The sequence below is a fragment of the Anser anser genome, assembly GCF_964211835.1.
Source record: "Anser anser genome assembly, chromosome: 20".
NCBI classification, from domain to species: domain Eukaryota; kingdom Metazoa; phylum Chordata; class Aves; order Anseriformes; family Anatidae; genus Anser; species Anser anser.
The window spans coordinates 7,391,479-7,408,274 of record NC_139741.1 but is presented as its reverse complement, the minus strand read 5'-3'; the positions used below and the strand labels follow the sequence as shown (position 1 = coordinate 7,408,274).

The following is a 16,796-nucleotide window of genomic DNA, read 5'->3' as shown; positions in this document are numbered from 1 at the left end:
TCCATGCTGTTTTACCTAAGATACTTTAGTTGATAATACAGTAATGATTATTTATTTTTTTAAAGTACAGTAAGGGGGGGCCAGTACATGCATGTTCGAACATGGGTTCATTCATACAACAAATGCAAGACAATTCCTTAACAATTCCTAATACTTGCACATTTAGTGTGCAGAAATGCCACCGGTATATTCTTTTTGTCCTCTGGCTCACTGCATTTTGGTGTGTTGGAGGATGTTAGGATATATTTTGTCTGAATTAACCAGGTTGATATTTAGTGCAAGATATTAGTTCCTCCAGATTGTCTCACAGCTTGAACCTTTGTTATCCTATGTTCTATGCATTTTAGAGGGTTCTTCAAGACAATTACCATACTAAAACATTTTAGAGCAGGCATTGACTGGGAAAATGCCAAGTGTCTAAATGGACTCCTTACATACAGGCATTGCATTCTTGGGTGTTGGTTTGTATTGTTTAGTGAAAGTATACATTTAGATGCAGATTTTCCATGGTAACAATCTCTGTATTAGGTACTTGGGGAGTGATGGATGTATATGTGGTTTTTATACAATTCAAAGTAAAATATTGCTGGTTGCCATACTGCTGTAACAGCATAAAAGTGGTCTTGCACCCTGAGAGTCCAAAACAGCTTCATTCTATAAATATCTTTTTTTTTTTTTTAAGAGGTATTTTATGCCTAAAATTTCTTGGAAAAATTACTGGATATGACATAGACCTATACAGAAGTACGTTTAATCGAGGTTGCTTTAAAATGGAAATCATCAGTTTTTCTGTATTTCATGTCTGTTTATACAAAAGGCTTTTTTCTTAACATATCCTTGTATAAGTAATTTACTTAATAACTCAGGATATTGTTTGTTTTATATTCACTTGAGTATTTTTTATACTGAGGCTAGCATAAATAGCCAGTTATCCCTGCTGTAGACCCAAATATGATGTCTTAAGAGTCCAAGATTTAAGAGAGAGACGAATTGTAGAGCATCTTTGCTTTAAACTGTAGAGCAGCAAAAAGCAGTTAGAAGTGGCCAGCGGAGCGACACGGCCAAGGATAGCTGAAAGCTGTTGTGTGGCATTCAGGAGAGTCCTCCCATTGCCTGCATCGAGTCGCAAAGCTGTGAATCGTGGTGCTGAATCACCTCACCTGTACTAAGGGCTCTCTTGCTCACTGGCTCCATTTAAAGGCTCCCTCTCCACTCTCAGTGAGCCTGACCTGGTCCATAAAAATGTCTGTCTGGGTTCCTAGTTATAATAACTGGGTTTTGTGCATTGAGCTGTAGCTTGAGAAGCAGCTTGAACTTGCAGCGTGTTGTAGCTGGCCCTGCAGAAGGCTTGGAACTAACTAAAGTGACATCTTGGGACCTGAAGAAATGACTAAAACTTGCTCTCTGTTTTGCCAGGTGAAGAAATTTGCTTTAGCTCCAGTACAGGTGTTTTTTAAACACGATCAGATTGACTATGCAAGTTACCAATGGCTAAGGATTCTAGGACACAAGACTTCTTAAGGGGCTCTTCATTTCATATGTGTCAGGGTGCAAATTCCACACTTAACAGTTATTTCTCCTGTCCTGCAATGAGCAGTGGTGGTGATTTGTTAGAGCTGCTTTTTGAGCAGCTGCCAGAGCAGCAGCTTCTTGTGTCCGTTATATAGCTTTGAGATGGGCAGTATTTACACCCTGGGTCACCTGGGAATACAGCGTGGTTAGGGGGATCCCACTTCTCATTGTGCTGTCCCAGCCCTGCTGTTCATGTGCCCACGTCCGTGCTGCTGCAGGACTTTGTGGGGCTGCATTTTAAAGGAGCTTGCTAAAAATGCTCCACGTTCACGTTAGCCCCTCCCTGCCGTCCTCCTGCACTCAGACGAGCAGCCCAGGAGCAGCATAGGATCTTCTTGAATTCCCATCTCCAGCCAGCCTCTCCCACTCATAAAGCCCTATTCTTTTTCATGTCATTCATTCCTTTCCTTTTCAAAGCAGATGCTTTTTCACTGAGGGTGGTACATCCTTGTGTTATTTACGAGACTTTTGGGATTCTGTGCCAATTTTACCACCAGAAATTCTGTGAAGCAGAACTTAGCCTGAACTTTTCCATGGAAGTTGCAAGGCAGTGAATTCTGTTCTTTCTTTGCTTAGATCAGGCATGCCTGTACTAAGCTAAGAAATCATTAGTGGGAAATTAACGTGGCTTCTGCAAGCAACATAACCGGCATCAATTATGTATCACTATGTTTTAGGCCTCCTGAAGCATTTATCCAGTAGTGATGAGCACTGTTGTTGGGAGCAGGGGCTTTGGGGTAAGGTCCAAATGTGTGGCGTTGCGTTCTGGATTGTGTTAGGAGGTTTGTTTCAATGTTTGTGGCATCTTCACACTGATGAGAAGCCATTGAGACCGCCCCAGCTGAGGCAGACCTGAGCAAAAAGACCTGCTGAGTTGGTCTCAATGCTTCATCTCCGGTGTGTAATCATATTAGTTACTGCAATAAGTAATGCTTGTAAAATGACTTGGTACAGCTGTTTTGTTTGGGCATGAGGCATTGTAGAAGTCTTACAAGCCTAAGGCATTCCAGTCAACAGCAGCTTCTTCAGTCTTCTTTTCATGTGGATAAGGTTATCGGGAACTGTCACGTTAAGAATACAGTACGTGCCAAAGCATCCTGCTTGTTTACTCGATTTATCGGTTTTGTAAAAATTTCAACTGCCCCATTTTTAATACCTTCTTCACCGATCCCTTTATTGAATGTATCACGGTGACATTACAAACAGCCAAATTGGGACCTACTGAATTACCTACTGTAATGCTTGGCACTCTGTAAACAAAGGAAGAGTGAGGTATAATTGTGTTTACGTTGAATTGGTTATAGTTTGTTTCCTAATATATGTAAATTAGGTATGAGTCATTAACCCTCACTTGTGCACTGCTGCATATATGGAATAATTTAAAGATGATTTTTGAAAACCTGCAGGAAAAATCTAAATAACTAAATCCGTGTTCTTTCTTTTAAAGCAACTGGAAGAAAAACTGAAAGGACAGGCTGATTATGAAGAGGTTAAGAAAGAATTAAAGTAAGTGTTAAATGCTCATATAATTATTTCACAAACTAGTTTAACGATGCTTGTTAAATAAAGCCACAAATCTGTGTTCTTGGAACAATAAAGAATTCAGTCAAAACCACAAAGACAGGGAAATAGGCAATATTGGCTGAAATTGCATCCAGGACCAGTGCAACCGCTGTATCTGAGAGTATTCCTTTTTTGTTGTAGCAGAGTATCACAACACCAAATAATACAAGTGTTCATGAAGAAAAGACTCTGAGATTGTTAGCCATCAAGGGTAAAAAGTTGGAAAATCTGTGGTATTTTAGGTGGACCACTCTTCAAAAATCCCCAACCAACAGTTTAATGTAGTCTGGACCAAGAATTTAATGCAAGGCCTTTGGCCATAATACCTTTTCTCTGCTTCTGCCAGCCAGCGTTCAGCACTTACCATTTTAATGCTGTGCTTATTTCACTGTATATTTTTGCTAATGTACTGTGGTTTTAAACTAAAGCCACAAACAGCCTCTTCCTATTTCAAGGGTATTTTTTAAGAGACTTAAAAGAGCCTCATTTTAAACTATAACAAGATAAGCTGTCAGGTTCAGAAGAGAAGGTTCTTGACTAGAAATATGTTTAGTGTCAAGGTTTAAATAACTGCAAGGAACTCCACCTCTTCTTTCATCACTCCGGCATTTCTGTGTGTATTTTAAGAAGATTGAAAAAATGTTACCTTGTTTAATGATGTATTTCAAATGAGGCTGGAGTCATGTGCTTTTGTTTACACATCCCTGGAGAGTATGGAAAGCAGGTTTGGTTTTGCAAGCCCAGTGACTGTCCAGACCCTGGTGCTATTGTATTCAAACCCTGCTGGCTGCACTTCTGGTTCATTGCCAGCTGCAGTACGCGCTGATGTGGGTGTATAGTTTAAGTAAAGTAAAATGAGTTGTCCATTTCTTTGGTCACTGTGACTGGTCTCAAAAAAGCTTCATTTTAGTGATACGCCTAAATAAGTCCATGTTCTCTCCTGAGTTAAACAAATGCAGCTTCAGGTTTCAGCCAGTTAATGCACTCTCATATAAATTAGTGAATGTGAGTTAAGCCACAACCTTCAAATTTGGTACATGTTCCTAAATGTGAATGTAGAGAACAGCGAGTATGTCAGACATCTCACCACTTCAGCACTTTTTGGTGCTGTCAAATGCAGCCTTGCATCCAGGAAGAAGAGCAGAATTCATCCCCTGTTCTCTTGGACTTCTGTTTATTACTGGAACTAAAAAAAAATCCTGGATCTATGAAAATTCAGATGCTTTTATTCTGCCTCTTATATCCCTTGATTTGTGGGTAACATCTCTTATCTGGGCAGCATGCCTTTGGAGGGACAGCTGGCTGGTTTGTAGGTGGCCTGGGGTTCACACACCATCTTGCTGGATGGGGCTGGAGGTTAAGGCCCTCCACAAGAACCCTGAGGAGGTTTACAGTGCTGCGTTGTCACAGCAACTCATTCATGCCACCTTCCCTGGTCCCATCTGGTCCAAAAGATGTTACAAAACCTAAAAGTAAGTCACCTGACGGTCTGATCTGAAATGAAACTACAAAAAGCCTTTAGCTTTACATCTGTTATCCCATACACTGAATCCTACTGTGCCCTGAAACAGTGGCAAAAATAATCTGTTCATAACACACATGTGCACCCAAAAAAAATAATCTTGTCACTAAGGAAGAAAGAGAATATATTTCTCAGTCCTTTGGGCACTGATTTCTGTTTTCCTTAATCCCCCCAGAGAAGTTAGAGGTATTCTAGAGTGAGGGATCGCAAGCATCAGACAAATTCTAACCTTGGAAGAACTTAACTGGGTCCACATCAAGATCTGGGGTGGAAGAACTCTTTGTGCTCTGCATTGGCTTTTGTGCCAAGTGGCTTTTAAATCTATTTTTGATATCTGAGAGCTCTGTGTGTCCTTTCGGTTCCCTCTTGAGTAACACAAGTGCTAACCCTCCTGCCTTTGCAGTTGAAATCATAAAAACAGAAAGTTGAACTGTCCCAATGCACTTTTTGCTTTAGAGTAAGATCTTTCAAGTTGTCTTAGATGTGCAGACTCAAGTGACAAGATCATTCTTTTAAAAAGCAGATAACTGATCTTGACGAGCAGCAGACTGAGTTGAGATCTCATGGGCAAAGATATTCCCAGAATCCAAAGGGGAAACATTTTGCTTCCTCATATTCCTGAGAAAATATCTTTCATGACACATTTGGAGAATCATTTTTGACATGTTTAAGTTTTACATGATTTGAAAAAATGAACCCGTGGTACTGAATACCCCTCCAAGGGCAATTCAAGATACCATCAACCTGGTTTTTAATATATTTTGGCTTCTGAGAGAAGGAAATTACCTGTGAAATTGCTAGTAAGCTATTTCAGGTAGCAAAGAAGCCACTTCAAACAGGCAGAGGTCACTAAGTTTCCAGCCGAGGTTTGAATACGCATGCCTGGTCCGAGCTCAATGAAGAATGCAGCTGCTGCAAGGTTCAGGATCCTCTCTGGTCCCAGCTGGCAGTGAGCACTGGGAACTGAAATCAACTGGTAGAGCAGCCCGTGCAAGTGGTCGGCCACAACAGGAACAGGGCGTTAAAGCCCACCTGTTGGTGCTGAGAGCCCACTGCACGCACTAAATACGTCCAGGCTTACTTTGCACTCCAGACTGGTTCCAGTCTAGTGCAGAGGTCGGAGTGCATCATGCACACTCTTCTGGGAGCGTGCAGCTTCTGGTTTGCTTTCGCCCAGAAGGGAACACAGTTGGTGTGCTCCAGGACTGCTCGGCATGGCCAGCCAAAGCGCGGTAAGTGGGGAGCACTGGGAGACGTGTGGAGCGAGCGTGCTGCTGATGTGGACTGAAATTATAGAAACAACAGCGATTTCCCATGGAAAGTTTGCCACACGACGAATTGCTTCTAGGAATTGATGTATTTTTTAAATTCAGATGGGTCTCCTTATTTGACCCTTGTGAGGACATAACGTTGCTACTTGCTGAGCTCTCAGAGACCACACTCTGCAGAGTCTGTGGGAGGAGGAAAATACTTGCTTACCCGTGCCTGGGGCTTTCCTGGATGGGTCTCCGTATATTTTCTTCCCCAGCTCTGTAGCATCCTGGGTGACAGAACTGTGCCTCTGCAGAAGTGTCCCAAGAAATGCTTGCTTTCAGCAGGGATTAGCAATCTGAGTAAACATGTCTGTAATGTCAATATAATGTCAGGAGCTTTAACAGCTTGAGCCATTAGTGCAATATCTCTCTCCTTGACTGGCATGACTCTCTCAATGGCAGGAAAGAGGCACTTTTGCACACAGGTGAGCTGTTGTGCCCATGTAAAAGCAGAGTCTCAACAGCATTGCTTTCTGTGCATGTGTGTTACATGACGGACGTAACTCTACGGTGATTTTTGCTGGCAAGGGGCATCACCCGATGATGCTGTATCATGAAGCTGATGGCCAGAATTTTGTCATTTTAATAATTATTATATTTGCAAGAGTGCCTGTCAGAATTACTGCTGTATTCAGCGAGTAATGCACAGATGCAAAATACGCAAGGTTTCTGTCTCAGACTTTTTCTTTCTCGGATTTGCTGTGAGTTTGCCTGAGTACATCACTGAGACCCCTGATTGCCTGAGTGTCGCTTGGTGGGACGTCTCATTCTGGATTAATACACAGACAGATTTATAGCGGTGCTGGACGCCACATGGTCAGAGGCTATTAATTAATGAGCGCTGGTGCCTGGCTGACTCCTAGGGGCATCCAGAGCTAGTACACGCTAATACTGGCCTTCTGCTTTGCTTTGACTCAGTTTCCACATTTGTTACATGATTAAACATATTCTCCCTGCCTCACAAAGTTCCCGGTGCTTTATATGTGAAAAATGCTGCATAAACACTATCTGTATCTGTTTATGTATTTTTCTTCGACAAATGAATGTCGTTGTTGTACATTGAGAAGCTGAAGTCATTTATTGCTTCAGTCTGAGGAACTTCACACCCTGCCTGCACCAGGCCTATTTAAAAAAATTTATAAGACAAAGCACAGGAATAAGTTTGTATTCTTGTAAGATTCTCATTTACAAGGCAACGCTAACAGAAGGACTTTGAAGGGAGATGTCCTTTGACAGCTCAGTATTTATGTAAAATATTGACAATAAGACTATCAGATTCTTCTCTTAATGTACTTATAAATATTTGGATCTTTCATATGTCTTAAGAAATATTGTGCCATTGTGCCTTGCCTTTGCTATAGAGCTAGGAGGTTATTAAAATGAAAAACTGCCTTTTAGCCTGTAGTGTCTTGGTTGGGAAGATTATTTGCGCATATTTTCCTTGATATGTGAGCTGGTGTATATTATATAAAGTGCTGTAACTGTGGCGGTGATTCCCTTGTTTTGTTGCTTTGCTGCAACTTTTTCATTCCCTTCAAGCTTCACAGATAAATTAATATTGTTTCTGACAGCTTAAAATGTTATATCCTTATTAACCTTTAAATTTACGCTTTAAACTGGCCTTGTGGGATTGCATGTGGAATGATTTAGATGACGCTTGAGAAAATTTTCTTATCCAATAACTAGTTTGAATAGTTATTCTGTATTCATTATCAGCTTGTGTTCCTGCAAGGAAAGTTGCTACTAGTTGTACTGTTGCTGGAGATTAGGAAATGATAATGTTAATGCTCATTAGTGGAGATGTTATGAAAAGAAGAAATAGAAAATAATTTCTTTTCTGCCTTCCACAGTATATTGAAATCCATGGAGTTTGCACCATCTGAAAGCTCTGGTGCGCAGGTACTGAATCTACTTTTGTTTTCTTAATTATTTCAGCAGTTCAGTTTGTTAACAAAAATTTCTCTTAAAATTCTCTTACAATTTGTTCATGTTAGCGTGGACAGTTTCTTGTTGATGTTGAGACATATGAGTTGATCGTTGCTTTCCAGATCTTTTCTTATGTCAAAAGCTCAAGTGAACATTTTTTGCCTGCTAATTTCCTTTAAGTGGTCAAGAACAAAGAATGATGTTTCAGTTGATGCTGCAGTGGATAGCCATAATGTTGTGAAGTTGAGCCTTTTAAAGATATGAGCTGATATACAGCTAACCTGAAATGTGCACGCGTCTTGTAGTGACCAAGGATTTTAGCATTTTTAAATCTTTGTTAGCATTGAAAGGAATGTTCACAAAAGAAAACAAGCCTTTGAGTATTGAGAAAGCAGGAAAAACCTCTGCTCATCCAGCAAGTTAATCTTACTTAAGTTTGAAGGTTTTGAATTAAATTCCCGCTTCTGAAATCTGAATTGAATATCAATATACCGGGATTAATTCTCAATATGCTTTTTAATGATCAAGGGTTGGATGTTTAGTGGAAAACAGCTGACAGGTTTCTGTGACTGATTTTATTTCTGAACAAACTGTTGATGCTGAAACATGGCATTTCGAGGAAATGCTTAAGTTGGGTCAGTTGACCTAGAAGAAATAATATCACTTTAACTCCTATTATAATCAGATTAGAAGTCTACAGCTCTTAAATTGTGAAAGCATGCCAGTACCATTTTAAAGTTAAGTAGGATTAAGAAATTGTTCCATTACACATTTCAAAATAATGCAGAATTGATGAGTGATTTACACTGAAAATGAAACAGTGCATCTTTACTATAGCTCATGTAGGAGCACTGAGTGAGTCCTGCAAATATATGCATGGTGAATTCCCTAGCCGTGTACGTAGCAGAGATGAGCACTTGTTTTTCTCTTCTGAAATCCTTTTTAGTGCCTGAGTGAGACTCTTAATTCTTTTAGAAACAAACCTCCCGCTTTGATTTTCTTCAGGATGCATCTAAACCGCTGGAGGTGCTGCTGCTGGAGAAGAACCGCTCCTTGCAGTCTGAGAATGCCACGCTGCGTATCACTAATAGTGACCTGAGTGGTAGGTTGACACGATTTTCGGCTCTTCTGGTTTGTTTGCTGTCTTGTAAAGGGAGGGAGGGGTGAATGAGAGATGAGAGTGTGAGCTAATGCATGGCAGGAAGATTAACAGGAAACAAGAATGCTGAAGAGTGTTTGATTTCTGCAGTTTTATAGGCTGGATAGTAAAACAAAACTTGGAGACCTTGGAGACTCTTTAAAGGTTAGGAAAGAGAGGCATTACAAGATGTACCAAGTGGTAGCGTTTGAGGCTGTCTTCTGTTTTGGGAACAAATTCATCCGTGGCACCAGAAGTCTCTTCCCCCACGCACAATGTTATGCAAAATGTTTGCATGCAGAACACAATAATCTTCCTGTCTGATACACTTAGATATATTACCAGCAGGTCAGCTTGGAAAAACAAAATACTTTCTTTTTAGCGAAGTGTGTTTGCCGTTTAGCTTTCCTAATGTGGGCTTTTTACATTTTGTGTGCACATTTTTTAAATGGCAAGTCATGGAATTTCCAGATACTTGAATGCTTATGGTTTTTGCAGCTGGAAGAAAGTTAAAAGTTGCCACTGGCACTGGGATTACTGAATTCTGAAGCGTTTTATGACTTAAACTGAGTGATCTTGGTGCATCCACCTAATAGTGATTCCTTTATACAAATTGGTTTGTTCCAAAATGTAAATGTTTGCTGCATTTGGGTTCAGTCAGGTCCAATGAGTAATGTCTTGAATGAGAGACATCAGAGGGACTTGCTGTCTGTAACTGCCTTTATTTTAAATGTATAACTGCACTTCATGTAACTGTTCTAGTTTTAATGTTTGTAAGGGGGATTCTCCAGGCTGCAACATACAAGAAAGGTGCAAACATGAAATGCATGTTGTTTGTTTTGGGGGCCTTGTTTGGCTTATTGAAATTTGAATTATGAAAAAAAAAAAAGAAAACGAACCAAAACAAAAACAAAAACAAAAATCCCACCACCACTTCATTGGCCCTTGTAAATCTGCACTTTTTCCCTTTGCGGGGCAAACTTTGCATTTTTTATCTTGGTTTTTCCCTCTTTAATCCCCCATAATGCATTATGTTTGACCTTCCTTGTAGGGTCAGCCAGGAGAAAAGGGAAAGACCAGCCTGAGAGTCAGCGTCCTGCAACCTTGCCGGCCTCCCCTCCTTCTCAGTTGCTCCGCAACGCGGGGGAGCAGGCTTCCAATACTAATGGTACACACCAGTTCTCACCAACGGGTTTAAGTCAAGACTTTTTCAGCTCATCCCTGGCAAGCCCCAGCTTACCCCTGGCCTCCACAGGAAAATTTGCACTAAACTCTCTCCTCCAGCGACAGCTAATGCAGTCCTTCTACTCCAAGGCAATGCAGGAAGCAGGAAGCACAAGCATGATTTTTTCAACAGGTCCTTACAGCACAAACTCCATCTCTTCCCAAAGTCCATTACAACAAAGTCCGGATGTAAATGGCATGGCCCCGTCTCCCAGCCAGTCAGAAAGTGCTGGGAGCATCTCCGAAGGCGAGGAGATAGACACAGCCGAAATTGCACGTCAGGTGAAAGAGCAGTTGATCAAGCACAATATTGGACAGCGGATATTTGGACATTATGTGTTGGGACTGTCGCAAGGGTCTGTGAGTGAGATACTAGCCCGGCCAAAGCCATGGAATAAACTGACTGTGAGAGGCAAGGAGCCATTTCATAAGATGAAGCAGTTCCTCTCGGACGAGCAGAACATCTTGGCTCTTCGCAGCATCCAGGGTAGACAAAGAGGTAAGCGCTCGCCAGCCGAGGGTCTTGCCACATTTTCCTATTAGTTACAAGCATAAAAAATTGAAAGTTTCCATGTTTGAGGCCGTTTGTGTGTTGATGCTGTTTTCACCTCAATCAGACAAAAAGTGTGGAAAGTACAGCTTTCTAACACTGCTTTTCAGCACTCGTGCAGGTTAGTATCTTTGCTGATGCTGTAGCTAGCCACTGCCTTGTACTTGTCAGCCAAGGAACAGGGACATTTACATCCCTTACTTCAAAACACGGAGTAAAAAGGGTCAGTAGCTGCTATGGGTATCAGCCATCAGAAATACTTGGCGATTTTTATTTGGGGTTGTTTATTGAGACCACATTTTTGTTGTGTCTTGTGTGATTTTTCCCCAAAGTGTTTTGACGAAGTATCGTAGGTGATACGTGAGATGACTAATTAAAAACCAGTCCTAATTTAAAGCAGCTTTGCATATTTAGGGTAGTGATTTTTAAAAATAACATATGCATTTCGTTGTGATTCATCTTAAATGAAGACTGAGATTTACATTTAGAGAAACTGAAAAGTAAGTTGTTTACAGTCTAGAAATATTGGAAAGGACAGGCAGGATTTGTCTAGATTTTGTTTAATTGAAAGTGAACACTGTTAGATTTATAATCTGTTCTTCCTTTTGATGATTGTACTTGAGGGGATTATCTGCCCATCTTTAACCTCTTCATTTTTGGTATCTCTAGACATTTATTTATATCTGTCTAATCTCCTTTCCGAACGTAGCTGTAATCTTTATTAACAAATCAGCCAGCCTTGCTTCTTCCAAAGTAGCCAGCTCCTCCAGCGCTCAGACAAAGACTCGAGGGTTTGAGGAACGCTTGAACCCTCGTCTCTAGAGACAGGCTGCTATCTTCTCATGTCACACAGCCCATGATGTCAGAGCAACCATCCCCTGATTGTTTTGTTCTTACCAAACTTGTTTTTCAACAGAGAATCCAGGCCAGAACCTGAACAGACTATTTCAGGAAGTACCGAAACGAAGAAATGGGTCTGAAGGTACGTCACAGGCAGGTGTTTTTCTTTGCAGTCAATACATAGGAAGTGGAGTGTGCTTTAGCTGTGTGTTTCCTTAAAACTGTGCAGTTTGATTCTGGCCTGGAATCTGATAGAAAAACAGACAGTAAGTATAAAACAAACCATGGGTTAGACCAACACTTTGCTTTTTCTAATTCTGCTGCTGCTGTACTAACTTAACCCTGTTTGGATACTTCTTCCACTCCTATCCTCAGTAGATATGCAGATAAAGAGAACTAAGTGATAGAAGTGGCTTTATAAAATCATTGCATCTACGGAAATGCTCTCTTTGCTGTTTCTATGATTTTAGAGCAAGAAAGCTGCACAATTATGTGTAATCCAATATCAGTTGCGTACTGCTTCTGCTCTAGATTTTACTTCTTTCTCCTCATGGGGCTTATGTTGACAAATACGCTTTAATAAGCTGTTAAATTAGTGTGATGCTTTCTGCAGTATGGTGTATGGAAAAGACTGAACAAAAAAATAAGGGAACATCAGATCAATAAGTTACCATTAGAGAGGAACTATGAACATCTTAGTTGCAGGATTTTTCTTTTAGCAAAACAAAAACAAAACCAAAAAAAAACCCCAGCTACCCCAAAACTCTGTAGTTACTTTGATTCCAGTCAGAAATTACACAGCTCACTTACAAATGATAATCTCTTAATGAGCAATGCGATAGCTTTCACAGTCACAGGAATTTTCCCTCCTTTCTCTTCCCTTAGTGGTTAAAACAAAAACCAACCAAAAAACAAAAACAAACAAGTAATAGTTCTTAGCTGGAGAGTACTTCAAATCGTATCAGTCCTTAAATGATTGTTTCTCTTAATGTATAAAACTTTAGAAAGGCAAAAATTATTTTTGACTTCCTGCATCTAGTCATTTTTTAATCTGTTTGGGGCTGAATGTATACTCGTCCTAGTTTGCCTAGTAGCTGATGCAATTTTTAAGGATAATTTCTGGTCTTACATTTTTATCTTTGTTCCTTTCCCCTCCCGTTCTTTTCCCTCTGTTTCCTCTCCCCCTCAAAACAAAAGAAAAAAAGAAAAAAGAAAAAAATGTCCTGTGTGTGTTATACTAGAAAAGGAATGTATAAGCATGTAGTTCTTCCTCTGGTGATGTCAGTGCTGTCATCATGCAGCGCAGCTAGTGGACAGGCTTTCATGCAACGAGGATATTTTTCCTTTATTGTGTCATTAAGGATGTTCTTCATGTTGTAGATGTTGGTAAAGGTTCTATGTAAACTATCATCAGGTTATGCTATCAGCGTACCAGTATATATACTCTGTATGTCTTTCTATTTGCTTGTTTGTTTTTAATACAAGCTTTCCAAGTGTCATTAGTTTTGTTTTCCTCTTCAGGTAATATAACCACACGAATCCGAACCACAGAGACTGGCTCTGATGAAGCCATCAAATCCATTCTTGAACAAGCCAAAAGGGAGCTGCAAGTACAGAAAACAGGTACAGCCTCATTTCGTCTCTTGCTACTTTTACTTCAGAATTTAATTAAAACAATTACCATGAGCTTTCTGGTCAGTTAATTATATTCTTAAAACCTTGAATGTAGGTTTGAAGAGCTTTTTTTTTTTATTATTTATTCAGTAGAGTGGTTTCTGTCTGTAATGCAGCCCAGGATAAGTTAATACACATCACTGCTTGACGGGGTCTTTGTTCAGTGCTCTCCAATTCAGGCCCCAGGGACACAACTGCGTGGGAGAGGGAACTGAGTGTATTTGCCTGAGTGAAGGTCACAATCCAGCCAGCAATTACTAGTACCACAGTACCATCTTACTGTGGACATCGTGTACTAAAATTAGAACATAGGCAAACTCAGACATGACTTTGGTTACAGAATGTAAGGGTATAGGTTTTTTTTTCAGGGAGTGAGCTGGCTAATCCAAAAAGCATTTCCTTTTCCGACAATTTCATTAATGTATAACATCTTAGCCTAAGATAAGTTTAATTTCTCATTGTATGCTGTCATGTAGTTAACATTTCTGTCTACTCCACAGCCCTCCCAACTTTAAAACAGTTTCCAGTACATCTAGAGGGCTGATATTGAAGTAGAGAGTACTTTTCAATACTTCTGTTTCATTTTTTAAAATAAAAACCGATTTACAGTTTTGGATAGTCATCTTTGAAATGAACACTACGCTAATCTCATGGCAAAATATTAAAGACTAGTTAATATATGATGTAAATAAATAAGTTTATACCAGCGATGATTACATAGAGAAAAATGTGGGCTGTGTGCAGGAAACTGCAAGCACATTGTTCAGTAGCATGTTTTATCTAAGAGTGTCGGACTTCCTTTCAAATACTAACTCAGCCTCAAAACTCCCTATGAAACCAGTAGATAAAACAGAAGAGATGGTCTCACCATCTTTTCCCATTTCTTAGTTTTTCACGTATCTTGTAGTGTGTGACAGGAAGGAGTATAGGGAGACAAATCTGGAAATGTATTCAGGTGAGGTGTATCAGTAGAATAATACACAGAGTGTTTCAAGTCTTACTTCACTTTGAGGTCACTTCTTGCAGTGTATAGGTTCCCTGCCACTCCCTAGTGCTTCACTTTTCCCAGTCTTTGTAGAGCAGCTTTCAGAGGAACTGGTTTTCAAGTGCTGGGGTCCTCAGTGGAAACTAACTTAAATGGAAACACATGCCATTGCAAAAAAACCTTCTTATTCTGCAGAGATAAGTGTACACCCATGTTACTGTCTTTGCTCATCTCTTGAATGCTGCAGAACAGCCACATGGGTCCTGGGTTCACCACTGAGATACCTCATTTAGGTGCTGTCTCTCCTGAAATGGGCCAGAGTGTGATGGCCAGGAGTCATCCTGGTTTCTGTAGAGCTGTTTATTTCAGTGATTGGAACCACGGAACAAGAAAACAGGAAGCAGGAGCACATTTGGCTTGTCAAATTAAATAATGAAGCCTTTTACTAAACTTCTTGCTTTGTTGTAATTTGTGCGCTTTATTTTTGGAGTTAAAAGGACTCACCTTATTTATATTGTAAGTGGGTATTAATAGTCTGTCCAGGTGGATACAGCTGTGTTCAGTGTGTGCGTTACGATTCATTTGTGGAGATAAAAGTGAAAGGTTAAATAACTTTGTAAATAGAACTATAAAATGTTATTGACCACTTGGGGGTAACGGAGGAAGAGTTGAAGGCTTGATTTTCAAAGGCATTTATTTGAAAATTTTTACAATGGTGGAAAACTTGCAAGTAGTAACAGACTTGTGCAGTTGAGTCAGTGTATGCAAATGTCCAGCACTTTGGCAACGATAAAAATTTTCCAGTGAAGAACTTTGGAAATCTTACCTTATTTTGAAAAGTGAGAATCTTTGCTTAGTTGAAAACTCCTCCCTCCCATCCAGAAATGTATTGCAGCCCGTTTTCTTGCAGGGAAATATTTACAGTAGCGCATGTTGAATATAAAGCATATTCCTCTGTTGCATTTAGTCTTTTGGTTGTTTTTCATAGCTGAGCCGGCTCAGCCGCCTTCTGCATCTAGCAGTGGCAATTCTGATGATGCTATTCGATCCATTCTGCAACAAGCCCGACGCGAAATGGAGGCACAGCAGGCTGCCCTTGAACCTGCCTTAAAAACAACACCTTTATCTCAAGCTGACATTTCTATCCTGTCCCCCAAACTAGTATCTACACCTGCAATGTCTTCGGTTTCCAGCTATTCTCCTTTGGCCATATCCCTGAAGAAACATTCATCTGTCACTGATTCCAGTATCTCTGCATTGCAGAACCTCTCTGGGCTCAAAAAGGAGCCTCAGGAGGCGCCTGTTTTAGAGCTTCATGGAATAAGTGATTCTGCCCAGGGTATGTTGAGGCATGTTAAAAATGAGTTGGGACGTGGTGGTGTTTGGAAGGACCATTGGTGGAATACTGTGCAGCATGAGAGAAGAAATGCAGCGCTTCCCGAAGATATAAAAGTTGAGGAAGCCAGTGGTGGAAAAGAAAAGGTCAGCAATCAGACTAGGCCAGATCGTAGCCAGCTCCAAGGACCATCTTCTTCAGAGTATTGGAAAGAGTGGCCAAACGCTGAATCTCCGTACTCGCAGAGTTCTGAATTGAGCATGACTGGGGCGAGTCGCAGTGAGACGCCACAAAATAGCCCCCTCCCTTCATCCCCTATCGTGTCCTTGTCAAAGCCATCCAAACCTTCAGTTCCTCCACTGACACCTGAGCAGTATGAGATTTATATGTACCAGGAAGTGGATACAATAGAACTAACGCGTCAGGTCAAAGAAAAGCTAGCAAAGAATGGCATCTGCCAAAGGATCTTTGGGGAAAAGGTAAAGAATTGGTTCTCTCTTGTTACCCCAGTGTTTTGTATGTGCATTATGCTCCTCGCATCGGTACAGAGCTCAGTTTAACACAGCCATGCATACAGAAGGGGTGTGCCACATGTGTCTTATGAAAAAATGTATTTGCTTAGTATGTTAAGAACTTTAAAAATAAGCTCACAAAGGAAAGTATTAGTTTCCTTGTATTTCATGAATTGCATAGATTTTTACATAAAGATTGGCTTCAGTTGCTTACAATTAGAAATGGGGCCCCTGAATTTAGAAACACTGAAAGCTGAAGCAAACATTATTGAGACTCAGTATTTCATGCTTAATGTAATGAATTCATGGAATATTTGAGTAATACCATTGTTGTGACTGGAGAGCCTTAAATTTGTTTTGAGTGAAGATTATGGACATGAGAGCATTTTTCCTTTTTTTTTAATATTTGGAAAAGTGCACAAGGGTATTTAAACAAACACAAAGAAAATCCCCTACCTCTCCTTAGTCTTAAGTCAAGAATTCACAATCCTTTCTTATACCTGGTGCTCGGTATCTCAGTGTGCTTTCAGACCTTTTTAAGCAGTGTTTGATTACAGACACACGATGCGTGATAAGGTCTCGCATTCTGGGCTCTAAACACGTGGGAGCTGGGGGGTCCCCGACCACCAGAAAGCACCTTC

The 16,796-nt window shown here is 40.4% G+C and overlaps 1 protein-coding gene across 13 annotated transcripts in view; it reads left to right on the top strand.

The window, feature by feature from the left end:
• CUX1 (cut like homeobox 1) overlaps positions 1–16,796 on the top strand; it is a 268,600-nt gene that overhangs the window by 188,295 nt on the left and 63,509 nt on the right. For 5 of the 13 annotated variants that reach the window (XM_083806172.1, XM_083806169.1, XM_083806170.1 and 2 more), the window contains 7 exons: positions 3,020–3,078; positions 7,821–7,869; positions 8,902–8,998; positions 10,086–10,757; positions 11,725–11,790; positions 13,170–13,271; positions 15,296–16,122. In XM_083806172.1, coding sequence (XP_083662298.1) covers positions 3,020–3,078; positions 7,821–7,869; positions 8,902–8,998; positions 10,086–10,757; positions 11,725–11,790; positions 13,170–13,271; positions 15,296–16,122 — 1,872 coding nt within the window. The remainder of the gene's footprint in view (positions 1–3,019; positions 3,079–7,820; positions 7,870–8,901; positions 8,999–10,085; positions 10,758–11,724; positions 11,791–13,169; positions 13,272–15,295; positions 16,123–16,796) is intronic. The other 8 variants (XM_083806176.1, XM_083806175.1, XM_083806173.1 and 5 more) reach the window with 5 other exon arrangements.